Raw genomic sequence first — 25,050 nt, 5'->3', positions numbered from 1 at the left:
ATTTTTTACTCCCTATTCCATATTATTATCCCATTCTACAGAAACCTAACCTCAAAAACAGACTACGAATTATCGGCGTGTCCGTCTCGATGGCGCCACCAGCGCGCGAACCTAACCTCAACGCAAGCCGAATCCGCGAGATTCGTGCGGGAGCTCGTGACTCCGGCCATCTTGGAACTCGGATCGTTGTGATGGCTTACGTGTCGTCTATTTCGCCACGTCAATAAACGCAGACCGGTGCACGATAGCGGACACGCGTCGGTTTCGTCGAACACAGCTGCACCTGCGTCGACGCGAGTTTCGCGAAACGTGTTGCCGTCGTCTACGTGCTGAAATTTCATTCATTCGCGTATTTGTGATGTAACAAATTCGTTCTGACACGGTTCGAGGTATCGATTCGCGGTGGTGAATGAGGACTAGGTCGCGTCAGCGGTCAGCCGATTCTATTATTCAAACTTTGTTACTATTTATTTACACGCGGGTAGCACCCAGCTGTCATTCCACGCGATGATTGCGTTATCGGAATGCATAATCCCGGGGTATAATCGAGAATCACGAATTTCGCTAACCTCTGCCTATTTCAGTCAATCGACATGGAACACAAAGAATTTTATTTCGAATTTACCTTAAGCGGACAAATTTTAGAATTTTTCGAATGCTTTAGTAAGTAGAATTAAATTAAAGGAGAGAGAAGAAATAGAAAATAAAGGTGGTTGACTTGGTGAAATTGCAAATGGTGAATTTGGTAACGGTATTTCTTTGGAGATGGGGTATTGTTTAATGAATTGTTAACTGCACTGTTCCCAGCGGACGGAATTTTTGGGAAACAATGCGTAGAAGAGAGAGGTTGAAAGTAATAAAGCCACGAAAATGCATCCATGAGAGGAAATGGGTTAATACATTGCTCCTCGCGCGGGTCAACCAAAACTGGCACAACCGTTCGGCGATATTTGTATCTGGAAACTAATAATGTAAGGATGCTAATCCTGCGAAATGAGAAATTAATGGTGCCCGATACTTTTTCGGCGAACATCCTACGACAATGTTGCGCCCATCGTGTGACATTAATTATTCGTTCAAATCGCATTTTTTGGATGGTCTATAAATTTGGACGTACGATTTACAATTGAAAAAAAAAAATCAACATAAAAAATGAAATAATTTTCGTTTGTGTATGAAACCGGTACTCGATTATCGGTGAAGATGATTAAATGATTTGAAATAAACGAGATAGGAAAAATAGATACTTCAAAACGAACACGAAATTTTTATGAAAAAATTAAAAGGAAGAAAATTTGACCGTTATAAGACCAATATTAACCCTACGCAATTAAAAATAATAAATATGAATTATAATAATTCAATTACAGGGAAATAATTTTATATTTTAGAAAACAGCGAAGAATGGAATGCTTATAATTCATAATGAATTTAAAACGCAAAACTTCGAATGTTAAATCCGCAATCCTAACCTCAACAGTACATATATGTACGAGCTCCGCGATCGATGCTCGAATATTCCAAGCATTCCTTTTAATTTAATTACTTCTTTTCCCGCGAGGGAATAATACTGGAGAGACGTAAGCAAGCATTTCAAGTATCCCGAAAGCCAAGCAGCTTGCCAAAAAGCAAAGGAAAATACCAGGACTTAAACGGCAGGAGCGCGGTAGTCGAAATTCCGAATGAAAGTCGCGAGGGTTCCGTGTGCTTGCACGCGCATGCGTGGCCGCGCTTGCGCGCGCAGCGCTCGCCCATTGGGATTCCGCGAATTCCACGCGGCGGATCTGGCGCAGCCAAGGAGGGTGGGCCGGCGATAATCTCGCAAATTTCATTCCTAAAATGGGTCCTCGGGCGAACAAAGACGGGTGAGCACGCAGGACCGTGCGGAAAAAGAGCGACCGCGTGGCGACGGACGAACGTACTGGAATCCGAAGACGTTCCTCTGCCTGCGGAGCGACGCAGAGCCACGCCGGAGACGTGCGCGCAGCTGACACACGCACACGAATCGCTTTATCGCAACGACGGGGGCGACAACGCCGTGGAGAAACCAGAACGACCCATACCGAGTGTCGCGCGACACACGCTGCCCCGAATCCGCCGCAGGCTAACGACGCAGCTTCTCCTCGGCTGTCGATGCTTTTCAAAACGCGTCGCGATGCAACGAAAGGAAATATCTCGGCACGACCGACAATCCGATTGGGACTCAACGGACCACTTTTGCAACGTGCTTTCCTTTCGAACAGTTATCCTCTATCGGGAGATTTATGCTGAATGAAATATACGAAATATAAAATGTAAAAATTAAATAGGGTGACATCGAATAATATAACGAATAATAATACAACGATGTTAGATGGAAATCCGTGATACGGTAAAGCTAGTTTCGTATATACAGTTTGCGCAATCGCGATGTATATATATGGTATATAGGTTAGGTTATAAATATTTTGTATATGGTGCACACGCGTTGCGTAGTGGTTTTAAGGGACAATTTATGAACAACTTTTTGCGTAAAATATAATTCTGTTTACCGAGATAGTAAAAAGTTTTATAGGCCGAAGGAAAAAGCGAGTGGAGATACTTGAAAAGACGTATGAAAATATGGCGTAATGATGACTAATGAAATACTTAAACGCGTTCTAAAAACTTCCACGGAACTACGAATCTATAATGCACGCGTCCCACTGGAGGACGAGCCGCGATTCCAGCGCAGACCGCAGCGCGCTGAACGGCGACAGCGGCCGGCAAGAAAAGCCTCGTTGCGCTTTTTGCTAGCACGACTGCCGCGACTACGCTGGTCAAAGACGCGAATTCGAGGGACCGAGCGAGTCAAGCGAGCGACCAGCGACGGTCCGATCGTTGGAAACGCGTGGACATGGAAGATGGCGAAAGAGAGAAAGAAGGAAAGAAAAAGTAAACATTAACGTACAAGAATGATTCACGGCGAGATCTACGCAGCTAGGTAGCTAATCTACGCTGTTGGCTCGCGTTATCGTGTGTCGTCCCGTTCGTCGCCATCGTCGTGGCCCGTCGGCGTCGTCTTATTCTTCACAGCAACGAAGGCTATGAAGCAGAGGACGACGGAAGGCGTGTGTTGCACAGGAGAGAGGATTCCAGTCGAAGAAGGGCCGTTCTGCCCCGCACATCCCACCCGTGGTTTCCGCCGGCCTTGGAGCCACTGAACCACTCCGTGGTTCAACGATTCGACGGCCCAGTGGTGCTCAACCGACCGATTCTCCCGCTGCGTCTTCTTCCCCGCGCTTGTCTCCCGGTTTACACGCGGCATACCAGCCAGCGGACGAGAAAGCGAGTAAAAACGAAGGGCAAACGGAGGGAAAGGAGAGAGAGAGAGAGAGAGAGAGAGAGAGAGAGAGAGAGAGAGAGCAAGGCGACTAGGTGATACCGCGGAGACGGAAAGGGCTCTCTGATAGCGGGATTGTTGTGAGAAGATAAGGGCGACGGATAAAGCGTCGACTAAGTCCGGATTTTCGCCTTTGCTTTCTGTTCAGACCCGACCATTTCGTACCCACCTACGCTTACCGACAGAGAAAGAGCGAAGGTACGAGAGGCAGCAGATAGGGATCATAATTTCAGCTTGGGAAGGTGTGCGCGCGCTGCCTACGTTTGTTCGGCTCGGTTTTTCGCACGGTGCTGCGCGCGCCGTCTCTCTGTTGCCCGTGCGACGAGGACCCCGAGAGAGGAGAGAGCACGTGTGTAACGCGCGCTGATCCGCGGAGAGTCGCGGACCGAAACGGGACTCGGATGTTTCTAATAATACCGTCGGGTATAAGAAACGCGCTTAACGACGCCGATCGCAGTCGCGGTGGATAATAATAACAGATATCGATTCTTCGATTGCGATCGGTGGATAAATTAATCGCCGGTTCTGCACGAGACGGATCTCCGTATTAATGTTTACCCGAGCTGCCACGTATTTACAGATATACGTCGGCAGATGTATCTAGTATCGCGCCGCCGCCGTTACTCGGCGGCACCACCAGCGCAAGCGAGGCGAGGAGTGGGGGAAAGAGAATCGACCGTTGCGTCGCCGGAACGGGTTTAGATTAACGCGTTGTTAAGTGACCGGATAAGTGAGCCACGCTGAAATGTACTGACTCCTTGTAAATCGGCCCGAGCTTCTCAGAAACCGGAGCCCAACGACGCAGCGACTACACACCGCGGACAGTGCGAGAGAGACGGGGACAGTGAAAGACAGAGACGGGCTACTCCCGCAACGAGCTTTCGAATTCAACGCACGGGCCGGACACCTTCCGTTCCTTCGTCCTGCCATCATCGCGTCTCTGCGCGCGCAGCCAATGACCGGCCCCCATGGCAAATACGCCACCTAATTTTTTTCTCGCTTTCTAAGCCTTTCAGTCATCGGCAGGAAGTGGCATATACGCACACCGCTCGCGACACGCCGTTCCACGACCGACCAGAGGATTTTACCCCGCTCGCGATGCACGCACGCGTACGTGTTCTTGCCGCAGGAATTCTCTTCCACGGGACGCGACGCTATTGGCGCTATAGCGGCGCGGCAGCAATATCTGATACAAGCACGGCTCCATGCAAACGCCCGCGAGCCTTCGCGCTACGTGCGAACAACGACGCGCGTTCAACGCGGCTTTCAGGTTATGTGATTTTTTGGTTACGTGGGTGGAACCGTGAAATTGCGCGGGTAATCGCTGCAACCGGGCTAATTGTTATTCGCGTTGTTGAATATTCCACTTAATTCCAGATTAACGACCCGGTAGTCCAAAGAGGTTAATTATTCTTGCGTAATTTTGACGCGTGCATACAGATAGCATCGAGAAACTTAATTACAACGGAGGTTAAAAATATTCAACATACCAGTTAGGTTATGTTCATCCGACATGGTGAAATTTATTTTCGTTCTCCCAAGTACGTATATCACAAAATATTCATATTAATTAATTCTTTACTCGATCATTCGAAAAAATAATTACCGCAAACTATTTTTTACGTATTATTTTTTCTTTTTAGGTACAAATTACACGCCGTTGACCCTAATAAGATAGAATTCTTATCGCAACCAATTTTAATCATAAAATATCACAAAAATAAACGCTTTGAGGAGCAAATGAATTGATATCATTCCCGAATATCGTGTACGAGGATTTATATTCGGTGCGCGTTCTTTAATTGGATCGATATTTTTCGATACACGAATCAATAACACTGGACGGGTCTCGCAACGAGAATTATGGCATTCCGACTTCCTTTATAGGGGACGCTCGCATCTGCCAACGTCACGCGAATTTTTCACCGCTCGTCGTGCATGGTCGCCGTATTTCACACGTCGCTCGAGGACAAGTTCGGTGCGCCTCGGCGCGCCGGAAGAATATTTCCAGTTTAGATGGAGCCGCAGAACTGGCCGCCTCGCCATTCCACGTAAGCGTTCCGAACGGTTCGTAAAGCTCCGTGAAATACAGGTATATCCCCGCACGGTCCCGGGGGACCGGGAAGATGAGGTCAGGTCCGCGAGACGCGGGCCACCTTCGAGTACCCTCGTCATGGAATAATCCCATAAACTCTTGTCCTGCCGAAGCACAGCTCGACGAACTCTATAAAGGAAGCAGCCCGGGACCTTTCCTTTTACCTCAACGTCGTTTGTCGCTTTCTCCATCCAAACGTTTTGTAACATCCAACGACACGACTCCCTCGAGATCATCGCGCGACTATCCTACCATCGATCCTATCCTATCGATCACGTATGTATATACAAGAGATTATGAAAGTGGTATATGTCATGCGAGTCTCCTTTCGAATTATTAAACGCTCTAAACGCGTGCTAAATTGAAAGGATCATCCGTGACAAAAATATTACGTATAATAAACGCAACGAGAGTGAAGTCACTTGAGAACCCCCCTTTAGTATTTAGACCGAGGCTCTGTGCAGCTAGGTTCTCTCAGTTCGACACAATGAATTACTGCAACCATGTAGACTTGCTTCACTGTGATATTAATATTTCCAAATTTTCTTGTTTCCAAGATTTTATTTTTTTATTTTAAATTATACTTGGAAAGAGCCTAAGACCACGAGAAGAAAAATGACGAAACCAATACGATCTCCCAATCGACTTAATTAGCCCAGACACCTGTCCAGCGCGAATCACAACACGAGTCAAAGCCACCCTCTGGCAACCTTCTTTTATCTGCGGTAATTAAGCGGCATCTTTATCTCGTGGCATACCGGTGCATGCTGTCTCCGTCGCACCAATCGCGGATTATCCCACGGTGACGTTGACAAAAGATCGGTAGGGCCCGTGTCGCAGGTGCGCGCGCTGGGCCCCGAAGTGCGAGCACCACCGGTGAGAGAGATGCACCTGCGGGCCGGTGTGTGTGCGAGGGAGGTTCGGTAGGAGGCCGACGGACTCTGGCGAACCGGCACGGTCCGAAGGAACGAAGGAGAAGAAGCGGCAAGAGAAGAAGAAGAAGAGGAGGACGAAGGAGGAAATAAAAAGCCAGAGGATGCAGACACAAATAGATTGCAAAAACATAATAATAGAGAAAGAGAAAGAGCGCGACGGGGTGGAGCGGAGCGACGCACAGGGAGGGCCAGGGAGGAGTGGGGCAGCAGGGAGCGGGGAGGGGGTCGGGCACACGAGACGCTTCCACCGAGGGAGCAGCACCACGCTTTGTCTCAAGGCGAGCTGCTCTCCTTCGCGGCGGCTCTTCAAAAGACCGGACAAAGGAACGAAACGCGCGAGAAGCAGGCCCAGCAGGCCGTTTCGCGACCAGTTTGAGAACCCCTTTCACTCGTCCGCGACCTCTTTGTCTACGAGGATCGTGCACCACGCACACTTGCCCGCGCGCACACCGACACACCGCGGGCCCTGGCGATCTCTTCTCGCAGCCTATTAGGAGTCGTTATCATTTCACCTCGGCCGGCCGCGGGCAACCACCGCGCGCGGCGCTGCTGCCCCCGCGACTGCTGCGCCCTCGCGGCCGCGTATTTAAGGGCAGAAGGAGAACGGTCGCGTGAAATTTCTACACGGCCGGGCTCGCCGGCTACTACCCCCACCACCTCCACCGTCTCCGGTGTCTTTCTCCTTTTCGGCGCCGAACGCCGACCGAGACGATGTCCCATGATTTATACGCGTCCGGAGAAAGATTCTCCGAGCTTCCCTCGCGCTTCGGCGTTTCATAAATCGGCCGACGCGTTCCGGGAAGCAGAAACGAGTACCCCGAAACGCGGGCCATTTTTGTCCGTTAATTGTGGAATTTTGGAAGGGACCGAGGTATACCTATATACGCGACTCTCGTTCCAACGCCGCGTTTAAGGAATACGCTTTTTACACCGCTCGGGTCTCCGCTTTCCCGCGAACTGCTTCTTTTGAATTTCAAATTACCCGCGTAATTACTTAATTGTCGTGAGACGTGATTTTACCGTAGGGGAACGAATTTCGTGACCGAATAGCGCTTCGAACAACGCGAATCGAGATTTTTCGTTTCGCCTACTGCGGTTTAGGTTAGTTTGTAACGATGTCGGGAGATGTCGCTAGCGCGGGGCGCGATTAAAGCTCGAGTGTGAACTACGTATATTTTGCTTCGTGTCCTTTTCAATTCCCGTTACTTTACGTTTGTAATTGTTCTTGTACACGCAGTGCTATGCACAAAGAAGCTGCGGAATGTAATTTTGACGCGTTTTAAACAAAATTACGTCGCTAATTAAGCGCCTAATTATATTTCACGGGTTTTAGAAATTTTTTTATCAAAGTCTCGCGCATGCCCTCGTGTTATATGTACACTTGACACTCGCGAGCCAAGCATTATGTTCGCAGGAATACGAACCACGTGGCGCAACGGCGCGAGCTTTAACACAGTTAGTGTCCCGCTAACAATTAACGACGAATCGAGGCTACGTGGCGTCCTCGTGCTCTCCGCGGCTCTCGCAGCCTCGTTAGCGAGCCACGCGATACAGGCAGCGTCGTTAGGAGAGACGTTTAGCGTAATTTGATTTCCATGCGAGTATAAAATCGGAAATTATGCGTCGCCGTCCCTGCTCGCTCTTCAAACGGCCCAGTGACAAAGAGGGGCGCGCGGGACCGCAGCGCAGGGGCGGAGTAAATTGCGAGGACCGCTCGAGGGAGGGGGAAGACCGAGAAGCACCCGAACTTTATTTTACGCGAGGGAATGATCGTAAAGAAAGGCCGGTGCGTTATGCCCGAGTAAACCGATCGCGTTGCATGTTCCGATAATCCACGTCGCCGAGTTTCTCTGGCGAATAATTGGAACAGCGTTAACCCTCGCAGGCTCCGTGTCGGTCTCGGATCGTTTTATGGTATTTACAACTCATTTATGCGGTCTCGAATATATGATCTCGTGGAGCTTTTATAATGGGAATATCAAAGAGGTGGAGTCGACGCGAACAATTTATATGGACCGTATGTTTTCCTTTTTCAGTTGGGAAGACGAATTTTAGTTGTATTATTTTCTGCCGATTTTTATTTCTTCAAGATATTTTTATATCTTGCATTCCTAGGATTTCGAGACAAATGGAATCTAAAGGTAGATAAGATTCAATTTTGAAATCCAACCTTTTTACGTCGAATATAAACCGTAAAAAAAATCTAAAAGTTGACAACGATGATTTGTAATGTCAAAGAAATCCGAATCGACTTGTAGGAAATTATAAATTAAAAAAGAAATAAGAAATACCTTATCGGAAAGGAATAGAATCATTAAAATAGAGTTAACGTGAAAAAAGTTGGAATTAAAAAAGAAAGATAGAAAAGAAAGGTGAGAAAAGTTTGAAATTCGAGGCTCAACGTTCAATTCCTCCCGCCACCGGAAGTCAACTCGCGCCGCAGCGCACCCTGTCGCCGGCCGCCACGTGTTAATTACCGCGCGGCAGCAACAAAAGCGGTTCGCACGTCTCCCGGCAAACAGAGGGGTGAGCGTTAGGCAGACGGAAGTGGGTCAGTGGCGGGTGTGTGTGCGCGCGATTCGTCTTCCCTTCCCTTCGCGTATCCTTCGAATTAGCTCGCACGTCTCGTTAGACCGCGCGGAGTCCGCTGTCACCGCTTTCCCTTTCCGCAACTTTTGCGATTGCGTAACGCCGGTGTCGGGGCCTTAATACGTTGCACGCTGGCAGCCAGCACGTGTCCCGCGGCCGTTACTTTTTTTTCGCGTTGCCAAGGTAAGCGGACCACGTCCGGGCCGATGGCTTCTAACGATTTCGGGAACCCCACGATCACTTTAAGAGGAAACGGTTGAATTTCGTAAAAGGAAATACCATTTCGGTGACGCTCACTGTGAAATTACCTACGGAGTATCTTCGAATCTACACGAGGCTTTTAACAACGATATCGGTAATCGAGTTTAATTGCGAAAAATTGTCCGCTGAAAGAGACTTCGGTTCGGTTAGTCGCTATACGACTTATTCGATCGGGATGAGGTTATGTAAGCTTTTTACGGTTTATGGATATTTCGTGAATGTTGTAACGCGATGTGTTAATATGGCCCGTTTTCTTGAGGCCCGAGTGAAAAAAATGTGACGAGTTTGGATCACTAGTGTAGCGCGAGAGGTTAGCTCCTTTCCGATAGGCGCCATTTTACGAAACTGTGAAAATTAACAGTAGATATTAGAAGTTAAATATAACACCTGAAATCACATATAAGATTAAATCTTCTCAAACGCCTAATCGGAGAGCCGAAGACCCACGCCTTTGATCTAAAGCATAGGTATTATTCCACGAAGAGTTTCTTCCCACTCAAGATCGTGGATCGTTAATCTATAGTTGAAAAAGACAGGGTGAAAAACAGATGGCGTCGCGAGTCTGATTTTGCAAGACCGAAAGTGGCAACCGCGAAAGGGAGCAAAGAACGCGAAAGCGTCGGACCGCAAGAGGCGAATCTCGATTAAACCTCAAACGCCCGGAGCCCATCTCGTGGGGCAATCAAAAACACCGAAAGAGACAGGTCCGCGTTCCGATGACACACTACCAAAAAGAAGTCTCTCTCGCGCGCGCGAAGGCGTAATGCGCGCGCACACCCATCGCACATAAAACTCAGGGCGGTGTTTTAAAGGCCGGCTAACACGGAACGGCGCGCTTTCAACGGGCAACCTTCGATACACAGGACCGGCAGAAGGGAATGGGGGACGCCGGATCCCGCGGTCCGTATAATTTCATTAAACCCGAGCAAAAAACTTTGGGACACGATTTGCCTGTTCGAGATCGAGAGTGGACTGACAAGCGTCCGACTTGCGCGTGCGACGAGGAGGACGAGCGGAGAGACAGGAAGGGTAAAGCCAGACGGAGAGGGCAAGCGAAGAAACGAGAAACGAGGAGTAAACGGAAAGACGAAAGAAAGCCGGCGAAGAAGCGAGAGCAAGGTACGGCGCGTCCGCGAGTCGGAGTGCCGGTCGCAGGTTGCGCGCGCATGCGTATGCGCGAGACCCTGTGCGCGGCTGTTCGTAGAGATACGTCTGCGGTATATGCGCGTAGAGCGACGCGCGAGGGAGAGGACCAGTCGCTGCACACGCATACAGGCGCGAACGAAGGCGAAAGGATGAAGCCCAGCCTCGGCTAGAAAGAAACGCTCGGGCAGAGCAGTAGACGCAGTCTTGAATCTTGACCTAGGACACGCACCGGCGACTACGTCACAGTTCGACGTACTACGAAGGCTCAGTGTCTTTCGCCTCCCTCCCTCTCTCTCTTTCTCGTTCTCCGCGTGTCCGTCTGTCCTGCCCGTGCACTCCGCCGCGCTGCTACTACACGCGCTCGACATTCACACGGTTCGCCCAGGATGGAAAGGTCGACCGAGGAGCGAGGTCGAGGTTTTTCCTTGAGCGGCGAGAAAATTCATTCGCGCAGCTTCGCCGGAAATCGCCGCGTGAGGTCTACGAGTTTCTGCCTGGCGTTTTTGCATGGCTGCCGAGCGTACGCCACGAAGGCTGCATCCTAGGCTGCTAGACATGCGGATCTTGTTACCGTTCCTCGTTTTCACCGTGGATCGGTTAATTACGATCGTTTAACTTCGTAGGTGTTCTTTTTACCGCATGCCTCCTGATCCGCCATACTGATTGCGCCACCGGGTTTCCTTTATTTCGGCGCGATCCTGTATTTATATGGGAAACTGGAATATACGCGAATACTACACACACGGGTAATTGCGCGAATTTTTTTTTTACCGCCACATTTAATTAGGCGAGGTAAAAACGAGTCTAATCGATAATGCGGGCATGCTTGGCTGATTTTACGGTGGTCTTACGAGATTCTTATGGGATTCTTTGTCAAATGTAATTTAGTTTTTGCGAACCCCTTTTCTCGATTTTGCGGAAAAAGTAGTTCCCTTTTTTATCGCCGCGTTATCTTGAATAATGGTAACTCGGTAATGGTAACGGAGTATGAAATTATTTCATATATCGGCAAACGATGCGGTAATGAAATGGAAACCTGAGGCACAAATTCAACGGCGTCCAAATACAACGAACCAGTCCTTCTTGAAATCCCTTTCAACTTAAATCATTAAATGGAGATAAAAATAGGGGGTTCAATTAACTCGTCGCTAATTAATGTCAGCGTGATGTAACATCGGCATGGGACAAGTTTTTCCATGAACTTCAAGAGAAATCGATTACACGCGAAGCACTCGTATCGACCTAACCACGATAACACGTTTCTCCGTTTTCCGGTATCACAGCTAATAATACCCGCAACATTTGTTGCCGTTTAATTTGACCGTGAAAAGATCGTAATCCACTTATCGAATTTCTAGATCATGCACAATAAAGAAGATTCCCTATTTCAACCCATAAAAAAATATCTAACATCGGTTAAAAAATAGTTCTCGAAATTTCGCAGCGAGTAGCTGCACGTAGGCCGCCATATTTGATAACAAATTGCGCGTAGTACGAGTTGAATACGCGACGATAAAACGTACGATTTTATGCTGCGAGTTCGTCTATACTTTTCGTAGAATGTCGGGCGAATAAAATGAACGCGGGTATATTTACAAATGGAGAAAGCCGAGTAAGGTATCGAAGCGTTTGAAACGTGCGAAGCTCCACAGGTACAGCGAACCGAAGGCTACCAAAGAAGAGTCCTTTGTGTCTCAAGGTTTCCACGATCGAATTCCACGATGTCGAACGGAGGGAGCGATTCGACTGACAGCGCAACGGCGACGCTTTCCTCGTCCGGACGGAAGTGCCACGTCGGGTGCATTGTTGCGAGCCGAGTGTACGGGACGCGGATTGGCCAAATGGAGCGAGAGAGACTGCCGAGGAGGCGTCTGTGTTCGTGCATATGCTTACGCCTTGTACGTGTAGCGCGCGCGGCGAGAGAAAGAGAGAGAGAGCGGACGAGAGAGTGTAGGTGGGTCGGTTGCGAACCACTTCCTCCCGGGACGTGTGCGGTCTTCGAATAATCGGATACTCGTGCGTGCTGCATCGAGGAAAGGATGTACACCGTTGTATGTACGGGCGGGGGGAAGAGCGACGTAAAAAAGAGGGAAAAAGGAGAAAGGAGAAGAAAGGAAAAAGAAAAGACCGAAGAGATGCTCGATGCTCGAATAACGCTTCTTTGTACTCTTTTCGTAACGCGCCGCGGGTCCCGTGGCCGCTTTTACGCATGAAATAACGCGTGACGCGAGACTGGATAATTCACGCGCCGTGGAATCGCGATCTGCGCGACGTTTCGACGATTAACGGTACAAAAACGCGCGCACGCCGTCGGACGCAACGTCTTCGCGATGCGCGCGCAGCCGACGAAAAAGGGAATCGGCGCGCGCCATCTATAGAGGGCTCCGATAGCGCAGCGTGCAGCAATGGAGGAGAACGGGTGCCACGGGGCAGGAGAGACAGAAACGTGAACGGTTGTGGCCTGGTTGGTTGATCGTGATACGAATTTGCAAAAGCATTGCACGTAGCGGCGTTTTGCAAGGGAATGGCTCGTTTACAGAGGAATAATCGTCGCATACGACGCGTGACGCTCCACCGTGGTGGAATTTCGCCAAGCCGGACTTCGTAGACTACAGAGCCCCGGTATATGGCTGCGCTACGACGCGCTCGACCGGCTGCTACTATACGTCCCATGATAAAGAGAGGAAAAGAAAGGAGACGCGACAAAGGTCTGACAAAGGAAGAGGTGGAGGAGGAGGAGACGGTGGTGGTAGTAGAGAAGGAGGAAGGCCACCGATGGAAGAAAGGAGAAAAGCGACTACCACGAGGTTAGGTGAACCCTTGTCGTCCGCTCGTGTGCACGTCGTTCACTGGATATTCGATATCCCCTCGTGTATCCTCGAGTATTGGTCCCGGCCTGCTAGTGTGCAATAAACAAAGACATTTTCCACTTCCGATGGCTCGCCAGAGCGCCACTCGAACCTTCCATCCGGGGGCGAAATTCTATCTTATCCTGTCTCTCGGGATCAACGAGATTCGCTGCAGCGTCGACTCGGTCGAAGGGAGGCCGCCATGATGAATCGGAGAATCGATCGATTTAACGAGATCGTCTAAACGGGAACCATTTTCTTCCTTCGAAGCCGATCCATCGTATACGCGTGCAGTTGGAACACGTTCACTCGGAACGGTTGTATTTCGGCGCGCGGCGAAATGACAGATACGAGTGGCGGGGGGAAGCCGGTGGCTCGTACCGCGGTTAAAAGTTACTAGACACGACGAAACGCGTGGTCGCCTGACCTAGGATGAAGTTTAACGTCCCTATTAGCGGATGTCATTTGAATGGGAATGTAATAAAAGTCGCGTGCAGCATAATTTAATTCAAGGTCGTGCACACTCGCTTTCGAGCAGATGCAGAAGAACGCAATTACCGGGGACCGGCCGTGCGCAGAGTGCGCTCCTGCGCGCCTGTATATACGTAATTACACATGCGCGTCGCCGCGCTTTTTATCGGGGAATAATATTTCGTGGCCGAGCTGTAACTCGCGACGGGCCTCGATTCCGAAAGAATCCACCCGGCTGCCGACCGGTCGACGCGCTGCACACGCTAAATTATGCGGTATGCGTAATTGCGCTCAATGAAAATTTGCGTCTTTGCCGCTTCTCGGACCTCGAATCCGGGCCCGTTCCCCCTCCCCTCTACTTCCCCCTCCCGCGTGTCCCCTTATCAAACGCTCATCGCCGTATTATATTAGCCGGCGGTGTCCTCGTCATGCGTTACGCGCGACTGAATCATGCATAGCCGCGATGAAATCGCGCGAAATCGAGAAAGCTGTGACGATAAATTACGGGATAAGCCAGATGAAATTACGCATTCGGAGATTTTTCGTAAGGGTCTGCCACACGGCGCGCGCGGGCCACTCACGAAACTCGTAAAAGAAGAAACAAAGTTGGTGGAGATAGCAAAGGGCGGTTCGGGAGGCGAGCGACCTCTGGTCGAGGGGTAGTCGGTGCACATGGCAGACAGAATAAATAAAAAAAGAGAAAAACCGCTCATTTCAGCCAACGCGCTGTAAACATCTGCTAGGCGGGGGCACGTTGGCCCGCCAGTGGTCCTCAACCACTTGGACGAAATTCATCCTCGTTCGCTGCAGCAGCCAACCTCTTCCTTCCGAGTCTCTTCTCCTTCCAGTCTCTTTTCCTTCTCTCACCGACCATATTCACCGTCTACCTCCTGCATTCTGCTCCTTCGCCCCTCCCCACAGCCGGGGGCTTAAGTGTCGATCGAGTTTCGAGTATGAGAACGGAAAGACCCGGTGTGGGTCGGCAGCTGCTCCGGAGGCCAACAAAGGCAACAACCACCGTGTCCTCGCCCCGGGTCGCTACTATATTACCCCCGCCACTGCCGACTATTCGCATACCTACCACCGATTTTCTATAACGTTTTCCATCCTTTACGAAGAGAATGCCCAGAAGCTAAAATTCGAACGACCACTGTTCGAGAATCCGTGATCTCGTGTATCCTTCTCCGACGCCGGTGACGAAGCTCAAGGTTTCGTCGGACGGAGAAAGCGCGGGAAGTTTCGACACATCGACGGCTGCAAATTGAACAGAGGAACGGACGAACGAATCCACGGTCTCGAGAGAAGCGACGGAACGAGATGAATGGTCGGGGCCCAAAATCACGTGACAAAGTGTGTCAAAGAAATTCGTCGTCGACGTCGAATAATGACGAGGACGATTAAAGAGAAGCTCTCTCCCACAGTTTGGAAACACTGGCCAACGGAAACTCTCAATTTTGCGGCCAATTCTGTGGCCAGAAGGAAAGGGACTTTCGAAAACGATCATGGCCAAGGCCCCGCGCGCCCGGTGTCCGGTCCTGGAGCCGCGTCCGTTGTGTCCGCGTCCGAAACGATTTTTGAAATAATTGCTTCTTTCCTCTTCCTGCAGGTATCGCTGTCATCGCGCTTCACCGGAATTGTTACGAATAATATGGAACCGCAGAAACGAACGTTGGAATATCTTAAAAGAAGACAGTTGGTTTCTTAGTTGCGGTCAAATGCCACTCGATCCACTTAAGAAACGATTATAATAAATTAAACGTGCAACGAGAACGAGGCGAATACACGGACGCGTTTTTACCGGCAAGGTTAGTCGATCGACGAGATTTTCCTTCGAAAAAGTATTCGACATATAGAGAGCGAAGCGTGCGAGTTTACCGTTGTAAATTCGTGAAGAGCAAATAAAAATCCTATACACTAACGCTCCCTGGTTCCGCCCCTCCCACATCTATAAACCTACGGCGTTTGACCACACGAAGCGAACGAGTCGTAAAATACCGGGAAAAGATTCTCCCGTCTCGTGGGTAGCTTTTTACGAAGACTCCGTGAACAGCGGTAGGGCCTGTACGGGTCTATTAACACGGTTTCATCGCCGACACAAATCTTCCATTTCGGTGGAAGATGTACGCTGACGGGAGCAGCGGGCACGTGCTTGGGCGCGATAAAAAACTATCGTTCCGGCCGGCCGTTCGAATTCCTACTAACATCGCTCCCGTGATCTATCGAGAAGCGATACGTTAAACGTTCCACAGAAGCCGGCGACACGTCGCTGTGTATAGCACACGCACACTCGCACATTCGGCCGACGTTTCGTTCGTTACAGTTATATGCACGACGAATAACAACTACGCGTTCGAGCTTCTATCTCGCGTGCCGGCTACAAATAAACCAGCCCCGATAACCGCGTTCGCCTATTTCGCTAAACAAACAAAACTGTCCTCTGGCAGCTGGCACGCGTCGCCTCGCTTCTCCAGCAGAGACGGAGAAAGTTTCGCGCTTCGAGCGGTCCTATTTACAGGCTGGACCGTGCATATAACCGGTGCTGTTGTCGCGTGAATAAGCGCGCATGTGTACGTGTGTGTCACGGTTAACAGAATCGAGGGACGGTTAATAGCGAAACGCTTCTTCCTTCCCATCGCGAGCGACGGCAACGGCAACGGCAGCAGCAGCAGCAACACGGTATCGCGCGCGCCAGTTCGCGTCGCCGGTTACGCGACGCTGCAGCTAACGACCTGGATAACCAGCCGTGATGTTTCCAAAGTAACGTCATCGTTCGCCGCGATGCGACACGAGGCGACGAGTCTGGCGACGGAGTCGCTCATTACAACTTCCGGTCCAGGAGAGCGAGCCAGAAAGAGAGCAACCAAAGGGAGGGGGAAGGACGAGGAGGCAGAGCTCGCGGAGTGACGGTGGTGGGGGGAAGAGAATCAGCGGCACGACGAACTGGCCGGCCGAGGGAGTGAGACAGAGAGCGCGGGCGCGAGTAAGATGGACGGCAGGGAGGGAGCGAGAAGGAGCGAGAATCGAGCGAAAATGCTCAACAAATAGCCACATCCTCATAATGGAACGGCGTATCAAACTCATTAGACGTCGTTATTGAATCGACACGATTACGTTCCGCAGAAAGATCCGATCTTCCCGTTAAAACCGAATGATCGGCTCAGACGGTCGCCCGATCGTCACCGCGAGCGTTGATATGCGCGCATGTGCATGCGCGGTGCATCGGGGAATCAGCGTACACGCCAGAACCACGCTGCGCACGTCGGGAGATTTAGGCGTGCGAGAGTGCGGGAACCCAGTCGCGTTATAGCAATGATTCATGCCAGGTATGTTAAACTGGTTCCGAGGCGGGCTGCACAGCCGCCGGAAAAAAGAATCCTGGCCCGATCTACGGGACACAATGCAACGTTAGAGAGAAAACGGTCCCCGTAGACGGTACGTACGTCTGATCCGCAACCCTGGCCCCGCTCCCGGCGAAGGGTGGAGTGCGAGTGGGAAAGCAGGAAGCGGACGGATTTTACGTAAGAAAAGAAAATTATAATTCACGGCTATCGAAACGATCCTGTTCTACGGTCAAGCGGAGGGGGGCAGCACCGTCGTGGAAAAATGCGTGATTCGCGTTACGATTCTCGTGCTATCTCGCATCTCACGTTTCGCTAGATAATTTCGCCCGTAATAAATTTTCAGATAAACCACACCGTGCGTCGCATTTTATTACAGACTCCGTAGCCTCGCTTCTAATCAGTGGTTTCGCGCAGGTGTCGGCTAATATAAAAATAACAACGACTAATTTCGCGGCAGCAAAAATACCCCCCGTTCGAGATATATAATAAACGAAAATCGATGCGAGAGGAAGTGGCCGGTAATCGTTCGTAGTTCGTATACGCTGCGTATACGGCACGCAGAAGCATCGAGTTAGCCGGTACTCGCGCGCGTTTCGGTCGCACGACACGCCAGTGGTTCTCAAACGGCAGCTTGCCGTCGCGGACAAGAGGATGCGAGAAAGCCTGGCCGAACGGAAGAGACGATAAGCACGTACGGAAATCCGTAGCGGGTTCTGAATTTAAAACGCCAACAGTCTTGACACCGTTCTAAGTGTCCGAGTCTAATGTTATTGGACGGTGAATATTAGCGCGCCTCACGTGACCACCGACGAGCACCATACGGCTTCCTTTTACACGCCATCGTTTTCCCTCCTATCGTGGAATGCTTTAGGCGTCGCTGGAACGACGCCGTTGCCAGGTACGTTATATTCAGATATAATAAAACGTTATCGACCAGATATCGGGGCCGAGCAGCGTTCCTCTCGCGAGCCGTAGGAAAATAATGTCGGTGTAATAAAGCACGCGAGACATTGAACTCGGATGAAAAACAAGGACTACGCGCCTCGTTCGACTTATCGATTCCCATAATCGCCATAATCGACCATGGCTATCCCCGATGTTAATAGAGTTATAGTAAACAGAATATTGCGTGTAGGAAGGCCAAAACGAAGAAGAGAATAATTTTTTCCCTAACTCTGGAAAATTTTATATACCCAACATACAAAGACAACGATCGTAAAATACTGCTTAAAAATTTCATCTCGAATTTACGCGAGCTAACTTGCGAGCGCGCGCGCGCGTGCGTTTATACGTGACGACAGATGCGGTGGCGGTGACGCTGGCCGAGAACGAGGTGTAGATGATCGATCGATGGCACGTGCTATCGATAGACGCACTCCTTCCGCGTGTATTTACACGCGTTTTGTATTTCGTCCAACTTTGCCTCGGATCATCGAACGCGAGAGAAATAGAAACGTATCTCTAACCTCTTTTTTTCCTTCCTTATCCGAATATTAAGTAACATCGATAACCGTGAAAAATGCAAACACGCTTGGGTACGCTCGAATACGCTGGCAGGAAAAAAAGACACGTTTTTTAATCCTCGAGATTAATCGGTAAAGGCATGAATCTCGCGAGCGTAGATAAAGGATAGGCCTGGAGGCTCGGTATTGATGACTGCGATCGGAGTTACGCGATTATTTATCACGCGCGCGATCTCTGACAGACGTTAAGATTTAAATGGCAAGCCACGTGGCGCCGCGCAGCGGCCGTCCAGGTTTTCTCAATTTCGAAACGCGTCGCGGAATCAGCGTGTATCGTGTGTCCCGATAGTACGGGTTCGAGTCGCTCGATAAAGGCGAACTGTTTCGCTATTCAATGAAAAGATTATCTTTTCACGGTGCACACGCTGCTAAAACGAGCACACAAACGCGTTCGTTAGCCATCACGCTCTTCTTCTCGCGTGCTCAATGAAACGGGGATTATAAAAAACGAAAATTGTCATTTCACGTCGGTCAGAATGGTCGAAACGAAAGACGGCGCAGTTATTGACCACGACTTACCGATGGATATTGCGGTATAAAAAGGTCGGAAGTAGGAGTGTAGCGTCCGTGTCACGTACGTTATTTTCATTTGTAGCCGAGCGTGCTTTGACATTTGGAAGGTAGGAAGGTGCTCGTAAAACTACCACCCTGATATTTTCTTTCAAATTCCCCGAGTTTAACGGTCGTCGACGTTCCTTTGGCGAGCGACCGGGTGGCAGCCATTGTAAATATTGCAAATATCGTTGAATCGCGACCTCTAGATTTCGTAATTACGATTTACCGTTCCATAATCTATCCATCTAATTTACTATCCAATTATATCGATTAAATACGCACGATTATTTACACCGATATGCAAGAATCAACATCGATAAATTATTCCCTAAAAATTTTCCGGCCGCCATGATGTATCCGCTAACGCGCGCGATTCGAATCGCAAGATGCAACGGCACCGCGCTGTCGCGGCGTGACAAAGTACGACTTCGCTATTCTTGACACCTTTCTCGGAATCTCGGGAGCGGAAAAAAAAAGAAGAATATGCTAAGGCGGTTGCGGTACAGAGAAAAGAGTTCGATTTTGCCGCTTCGAGCGAAGGTTATGAAAATGTCATCAGTCTCGGACACGCGATGTATAGTAATTTTTTATTTATGAGCTGGATACTATATATCGTGGTAATTATACCGAGACGAAGAATAAACTTCCTTCCATACACATCCGTATCTTTTTTCCTATCGTATTCGATCTATCTGAGACGCCGAAATAGATATAAGGTGGTACGCGAAGGTAGTCGAGGAACGACCGCGACCTACGACAGGGTTCACTGTACGACGTTCGAGCTTCCAAACAAATTTGCTTTTCGAAGTTAGATTGGTTTAATTGCACCATTACTTGATACCGCGTTTCTCGCGCCACGCTCACGCCCGTGCCAATGAACTGTCAGTGGTGCTATACGCGACAGATTCCGGTAACAAGGAATGCAAAATAACGTACTACGCGTATTCGACTTACGTAAACGTAGCACGAAACGCCTAGAACGTACCGCGACGACGCTGCCGACGAGTGTTTGAAAACATTCGGCAACTCTGTCGACGAACGTTTGAAAACAATTTTCGACCGACCTTTGAAAAATATCATTCCCTGGCTACGGATATATTACACGGGAGAACCTTCGACATTCGTCGGAGTCACGCACATATATCAGTGAAAGAGTACAAGGAATATCTTTGTTGACGATTCAACGCAGTTGGACGATTCGAAACACGATTCCAAGACCCTTGCGTTAAGCCCTCGGTACAATCGCGATTTATCGAGAGCTCCGCGAGTTTACTTTTCGACTATAAAATTTATCATCGACCGATAAATCGTTATCAATTTTTCGAGAATACGTCACATGCGAGTGTATCGAGGTTTCAATAAAGAAAAATGGTAGACGGTCGCGAGAAGCGAATCCGCGAGCTGGCGAGACGTATAGGTTATGTTTGCGCTTACCTTGTCGGCCGACGATCTCCGCCACGTGCTCGCTGCTAGGCACCGGCACGCACTCGGTCATGTTCTGGCTCTTCTTAGAACGTGCCTCCTCGAAAACGCCTGGCGGTGTCGTTTGCAGAGGATCCGGATCGTTGGCCGTTCCGGTGCCGGTTCCTGTGCCGGTGCCCGGGCATCCGGGAGTGCCCTCGAGACCGAGCATGGATAATTCTAATGCCAATTGCAGGGCTCGTTGGTCCTCGAGGGAAGCCGTCCCACCGCCATTCGCTCCGCGGTCCATTTCGCTGAACAAACTCGTCGGCATTTTGCTCGGCCGATAAGTTTCGCGTTATGTCGCACCGGTAGAGTTAATAATACGTAGATACGTTCGCACAGATAGTAAATCACAGTTTCTTTATTCACCGATTTTCACTATTTCCTCCTGGACAATGATAGTCTCGCGTCTCTCTTCACAGCCCGTGTCTCGTGTCTTTCTTCCCCTCCGTTTTCTCCTATGGGTTGGTCTAGCTCGAGTCGATAATGGAGGATCGAACCGAGTGCCGAACAAAGAGGTGCTCCTCGCGGCAGAGTCTAATTCGAAACGATCGAAAATCAACGAAACACACGCGCGCGCGCGCGTGCACACCACACACACTGGATTATTTGGGACGAGGACTACTACGGTGCCGCTACACCAAGAAACGGGGCGATCTACTCTTCTCGTGCGCGGTCACGGGGAAATGTATGTAGGAAAAACAACGATGCACCGTACAAAAATAAAATCGTCGCTTTGCCAGTGATCGTTTTCGTCTTCTTCCTTTCCCGTCCGGTCCTCTGTGCCGCGCGTGTGTACGAAGAACGCACGGCGTGAGTGTTGTCCGTACACTGGAAACGTGTGGGCTACTACTCGTAATCTCGTGTCCACAATCGCACGTCCTTTTCTCGTCGATCAGTCTCTCACTCGCGCGCTTTCTTTCACCGGCGTGCAGAGCCGTGCTACGAAAATGGCCTTCTCGACGATATTCGCACTGGTCGGAACTGTTCGTAGAGGTGTTCGTGTTTCTATGAGCGCGACTCGAAACCGTCAAAGTCGTCGCTCGCGATGTTCGTGTTTTCTCTTTTTTTTTTTCTTTTCTTATTTTTATTCGCGTATCTGTTTTAACCGATACAATTTCGTTCGTTCGTCCTCTCTTCTATTTCTCTCCGTCTCGTTCGCTCTCGTTCTCCCCTTCGGCGGAACGACGTAACGTAACGTAACGTAACGACGCGTGTATCACGTTTGGGAGCTTCGTCACCGACCGACTGACTAAAGCGTCCGAGAGCGTCGTCGCGCGACTGAAGCACTGAAAACGGTGGCAAGGGGCGCCGCGCTCTCTCTTTCGTTCCTTCTTTCTCTCTTTATCTCGCACGCTCGTTCGCGCTCTCTCTCTCTCTCTCTCTCTCGCTCTCTCCCCCTCACCGCGATCTTTCCTTTCGAAGGCAGGCGCGTGCAACTACCCTCTCGCTCGTGTTACCACTGCGACTGACTGCGACGTACTGCGACTGCGGGTGCTAAAGCCGGCGCGCCGCCATGTGCCGGACGCCGGCTATGCGTACCGCTGATTGGTCAGCGCGGTCACGTGGCACCGTACCACCCCTCCCCACCACTGCTCGGCCAACCGGCGCACAAAGTACCAGCGCACCTACCGGCCGAGAGCGCCGCACTTCGTTCGCCTCCGGATACGGGCGCGTGCACTCGTCCCTACCGGCTTGCAACCCCCTCCGTGTTACCGCTCGTGCTCTCGTCTCTTCGCGAAGTTTCCCTATGGATCCGCGCTAGAGCACCGGCTGCACCACCGATTTTCAACGCCGCTGATTGCGAGCCCGGGGCTGCCTGGGATCGTAGCTCCATCTCTTCGCGATAACGCGAGATACCACGGCCAGGGGATGCACTTTCATTCCGTCGATGTTGTCTCGCTCGATTTAATTACTCACCGCCAATATCTCTCTCTCTTTACCTTCCCTGCTTATTTTAATCAATCGCTACGCCTCTTTTACTCCGTTTCAACTTTCCTTTCGCCGTTTAAACTTTTCAATACTAATTTCAATTTCCGTCTCGCTCAATTGGAAAAACGCATCGTTAAAATCGATATCCTCGACGGTGGCTTATCGAACGCGGGCAAGATACGATATTTTTCCACGCGTTCTCTTACCGCGGACGGCAATGCCGCGTTTTCCCAGAACGTTCGCTGGATGCATATCGTTCACGGTAAGCCCGTGCAACACCCTTTCCTATCTGCAGTCCCGTCAACGACCTCTGTCTCGCGTATAGGGTGCCTGGCAAACGCACTCGTCGGTACTCTTTTTCGCGGTGCGTGCAGTCACTGCGGCACATCGGCGAAAGGAAATGCAACAGGAAGGAAATTTACGACTCCGGAGAAATAATAGCAAGGTATCGTTCGAGTCGTAAAGCGTAGTTGGATCGTTTGAGACTCCTATCACGCCGTAAATTAGATACGACGTCGAGAGTAGTTCAAAGGAAATCTCGGCTACTCCCCGTTATCGATACAAAGGCGAGATACCCACTTCGTCGCGGGGTTAGCATCGTTTCCAATCGTACCGACCATTTTTCTTCCACTTTTTCTTTTTCTTTTATTTTTTATTTTCTTTTATCGGTGATCGTTAGCCCGGTCGAAAGGCGCGCGTGTCGAGAGTAAATACGTCGATGGGATATCCTTTATGAGCTCGGGCAGGAACGTTCATCGACTTGTTTATACCAACGAATCGGATTAAAACATTTCGATCACCGAAGAGAGACGCTGCATTTTGCCAGTTTCGACGCAATGCAACTCGATAAATTTATGCAGTATCGCGGCCGATGAAACGGGAAAAATAGAGTTTTTATTGCGATCGATACCCACGAGCGAAACAAGTTTCTGCAGAAACGTCTTAGCACCGTGCTATAGCCGAGGCATTACACCGTGGAATGGTTAACTTTCCGTAATCGTGGTATCGGGGAATATCTTCACTGCGAATCGGTTGAGCTAGGTTAAGGTATTTGTGTAATCCGGCTTCGAAAAATCAATTTTTTTTTTTTTTCATTTGATCCAAATGCGCGGTTCCGAGAATGTCTGTGCAAGGGGATTTGTTCGAATTCGTAAAATTGGCAAAGTTATGGTCGTTTGAAGTGCGGCACACAGGTACCGTACAATGGGAAACGAAAAATTTAAACGCGTTTTTCTCGAAACTCTGTTTTTTGAACTGGCTGACGGGATATCTCGCGTTCCGGTTGACCGATTGACTCGAAATTTGGTGGAGGTCTTCACCGGATGTACTCTCATCGCGTGAACCACAAATTTTAAAATCCGACGCTTTTTTCTATTTTTTTTACCACCCAAAGTACGAAAAGCACGAGGAAAATCGATATTTAAATTTAAAAATTCTGCCACTTTTTTCATTTTCGAAATTTCGCTGTTTCGCTGGTTCATGCTATAGCCGTGTTCATACTAATTAAGACGCTCTTTAGTTTTTTCGCTTCGGATAACCAGGTGTTCCGGAATCGTGTCAGCCATTCGAGCCCGTTTACAAAAACGTGTCTCACACCTAAAGCTATATAATTTCCACAATTTTCGTTATTTCCATGAAAAAAAAAATGTGAATACTCTCTAGGTATAGATAAATCTATCCACGAAAAGTGCGTACCAAAATCTATCATGGTTTCCTCAGAAAAAATTCCGAAAGAGGTCGATATTTATTGGCCGGATTACAAGAATACTGCCCTAAGTTCCCATCGTCCTTGAACTCGTAGGAATTCGTTCCATGCGGTCGATCGGTCGATTGTCGCGATTTATAATTAGCATAACCGCGAATCCCTCGAAAAGGGCGAAAAAAGGGTGTTCGTGCGGGGAGAAAAGGAAAAAGAGCGAGGAAAGCATCGGGGAACAGGATCGATCGTTAATTCTCGCAGAAAAACCTATTAAAATTCCATTCTCAACGTACAATGCAAAAAACGTAGTCATTACGCGTGTTGAAGAGCACACCTTAATAAAAGAACAACCGTCCCGGTTCTCTTTAAAGGTGAGCTGCGATAAATTTTTAAAAGGAACCAGTTCGCCGCGTAATATAAAAGCCAACGACGCAAGAAGCTGTCCCCCACCTTTCCGCTAATTGTCAAAAGTCGGCCCGATATACCGGGCCCCGTGTAATTGCCTCGCTGATACCTGCGACCTCTTAATCCGCGAATCACGATCGCAGCGCCACCTGCGCCGCCGGAGCCCACTCGCCAACCTAACCTAGCCGGGGGTTAGGTCTAAGCCGATTCCTAAATGCACCCGCGTGGACCTTGAACCGAGGTGCAACCGTGTTCCATTGTTCTCTGCCGACGACCCTTCGTCCTCTCCCCAGGCCTGGCGATTGCTCGATTTTTAGTCGGGCCTGCACGCACGATCGGGACTGTGTCCTCCGTCTCGTCGAGGACAGCCGACCACGCTGCGGAATAATTCCGGAATCTCGGAAACTTTTATTACCGCCGCTCT

General features: G+C 49.7%; 1 protein-coding gene across 1 annotated transcript in view; it reads right to left on the bottom strand.

Moving 5' to 3' along the window:
* Positions 1–20,923, bottom strand: part of LOC108550038 (RNA-binding protein MEX3B) — a 75,275-nt gene extending 54,352 nt beyond the window's left edge. Inside the window, exon 1 of the mRNA XM_017903636.1 lies at positions 20,561–20,923. Coding sequence (XP_017759125.1) covers positions 20,561–20,861 — 301 coding nt within the window. The 5' untranslated portion in view covers positions 20,862–20,923. The remainder of the gene's footprint in view (positions 1–20,560) is intronic.
* Positions 20,924–25,050: the final 4,127 nt, after the last annotated feature.

This window comes from Eufriesea mexicana, unplaced genomic scaffold, assembly GCF_001483705.2.
Source record: "Eufriesea mexicana isolate 0111107269 unplaced genomic scaffold, ASM148370v2 scaffold2458, whole genome shotgun sequence".
Classification (NCBI taxonomy): domain Eukaryota; kingdom Metazoa; phylum Arthropoda; class Insecta; order Hymenoptera; family Apidae; genus Eufriesea; species Eufriesea mexicana.
Note: the sequence above shows the minus strand (reverse complement) of the source record. Positions and strands in the feature narration are given on the sequence as shown.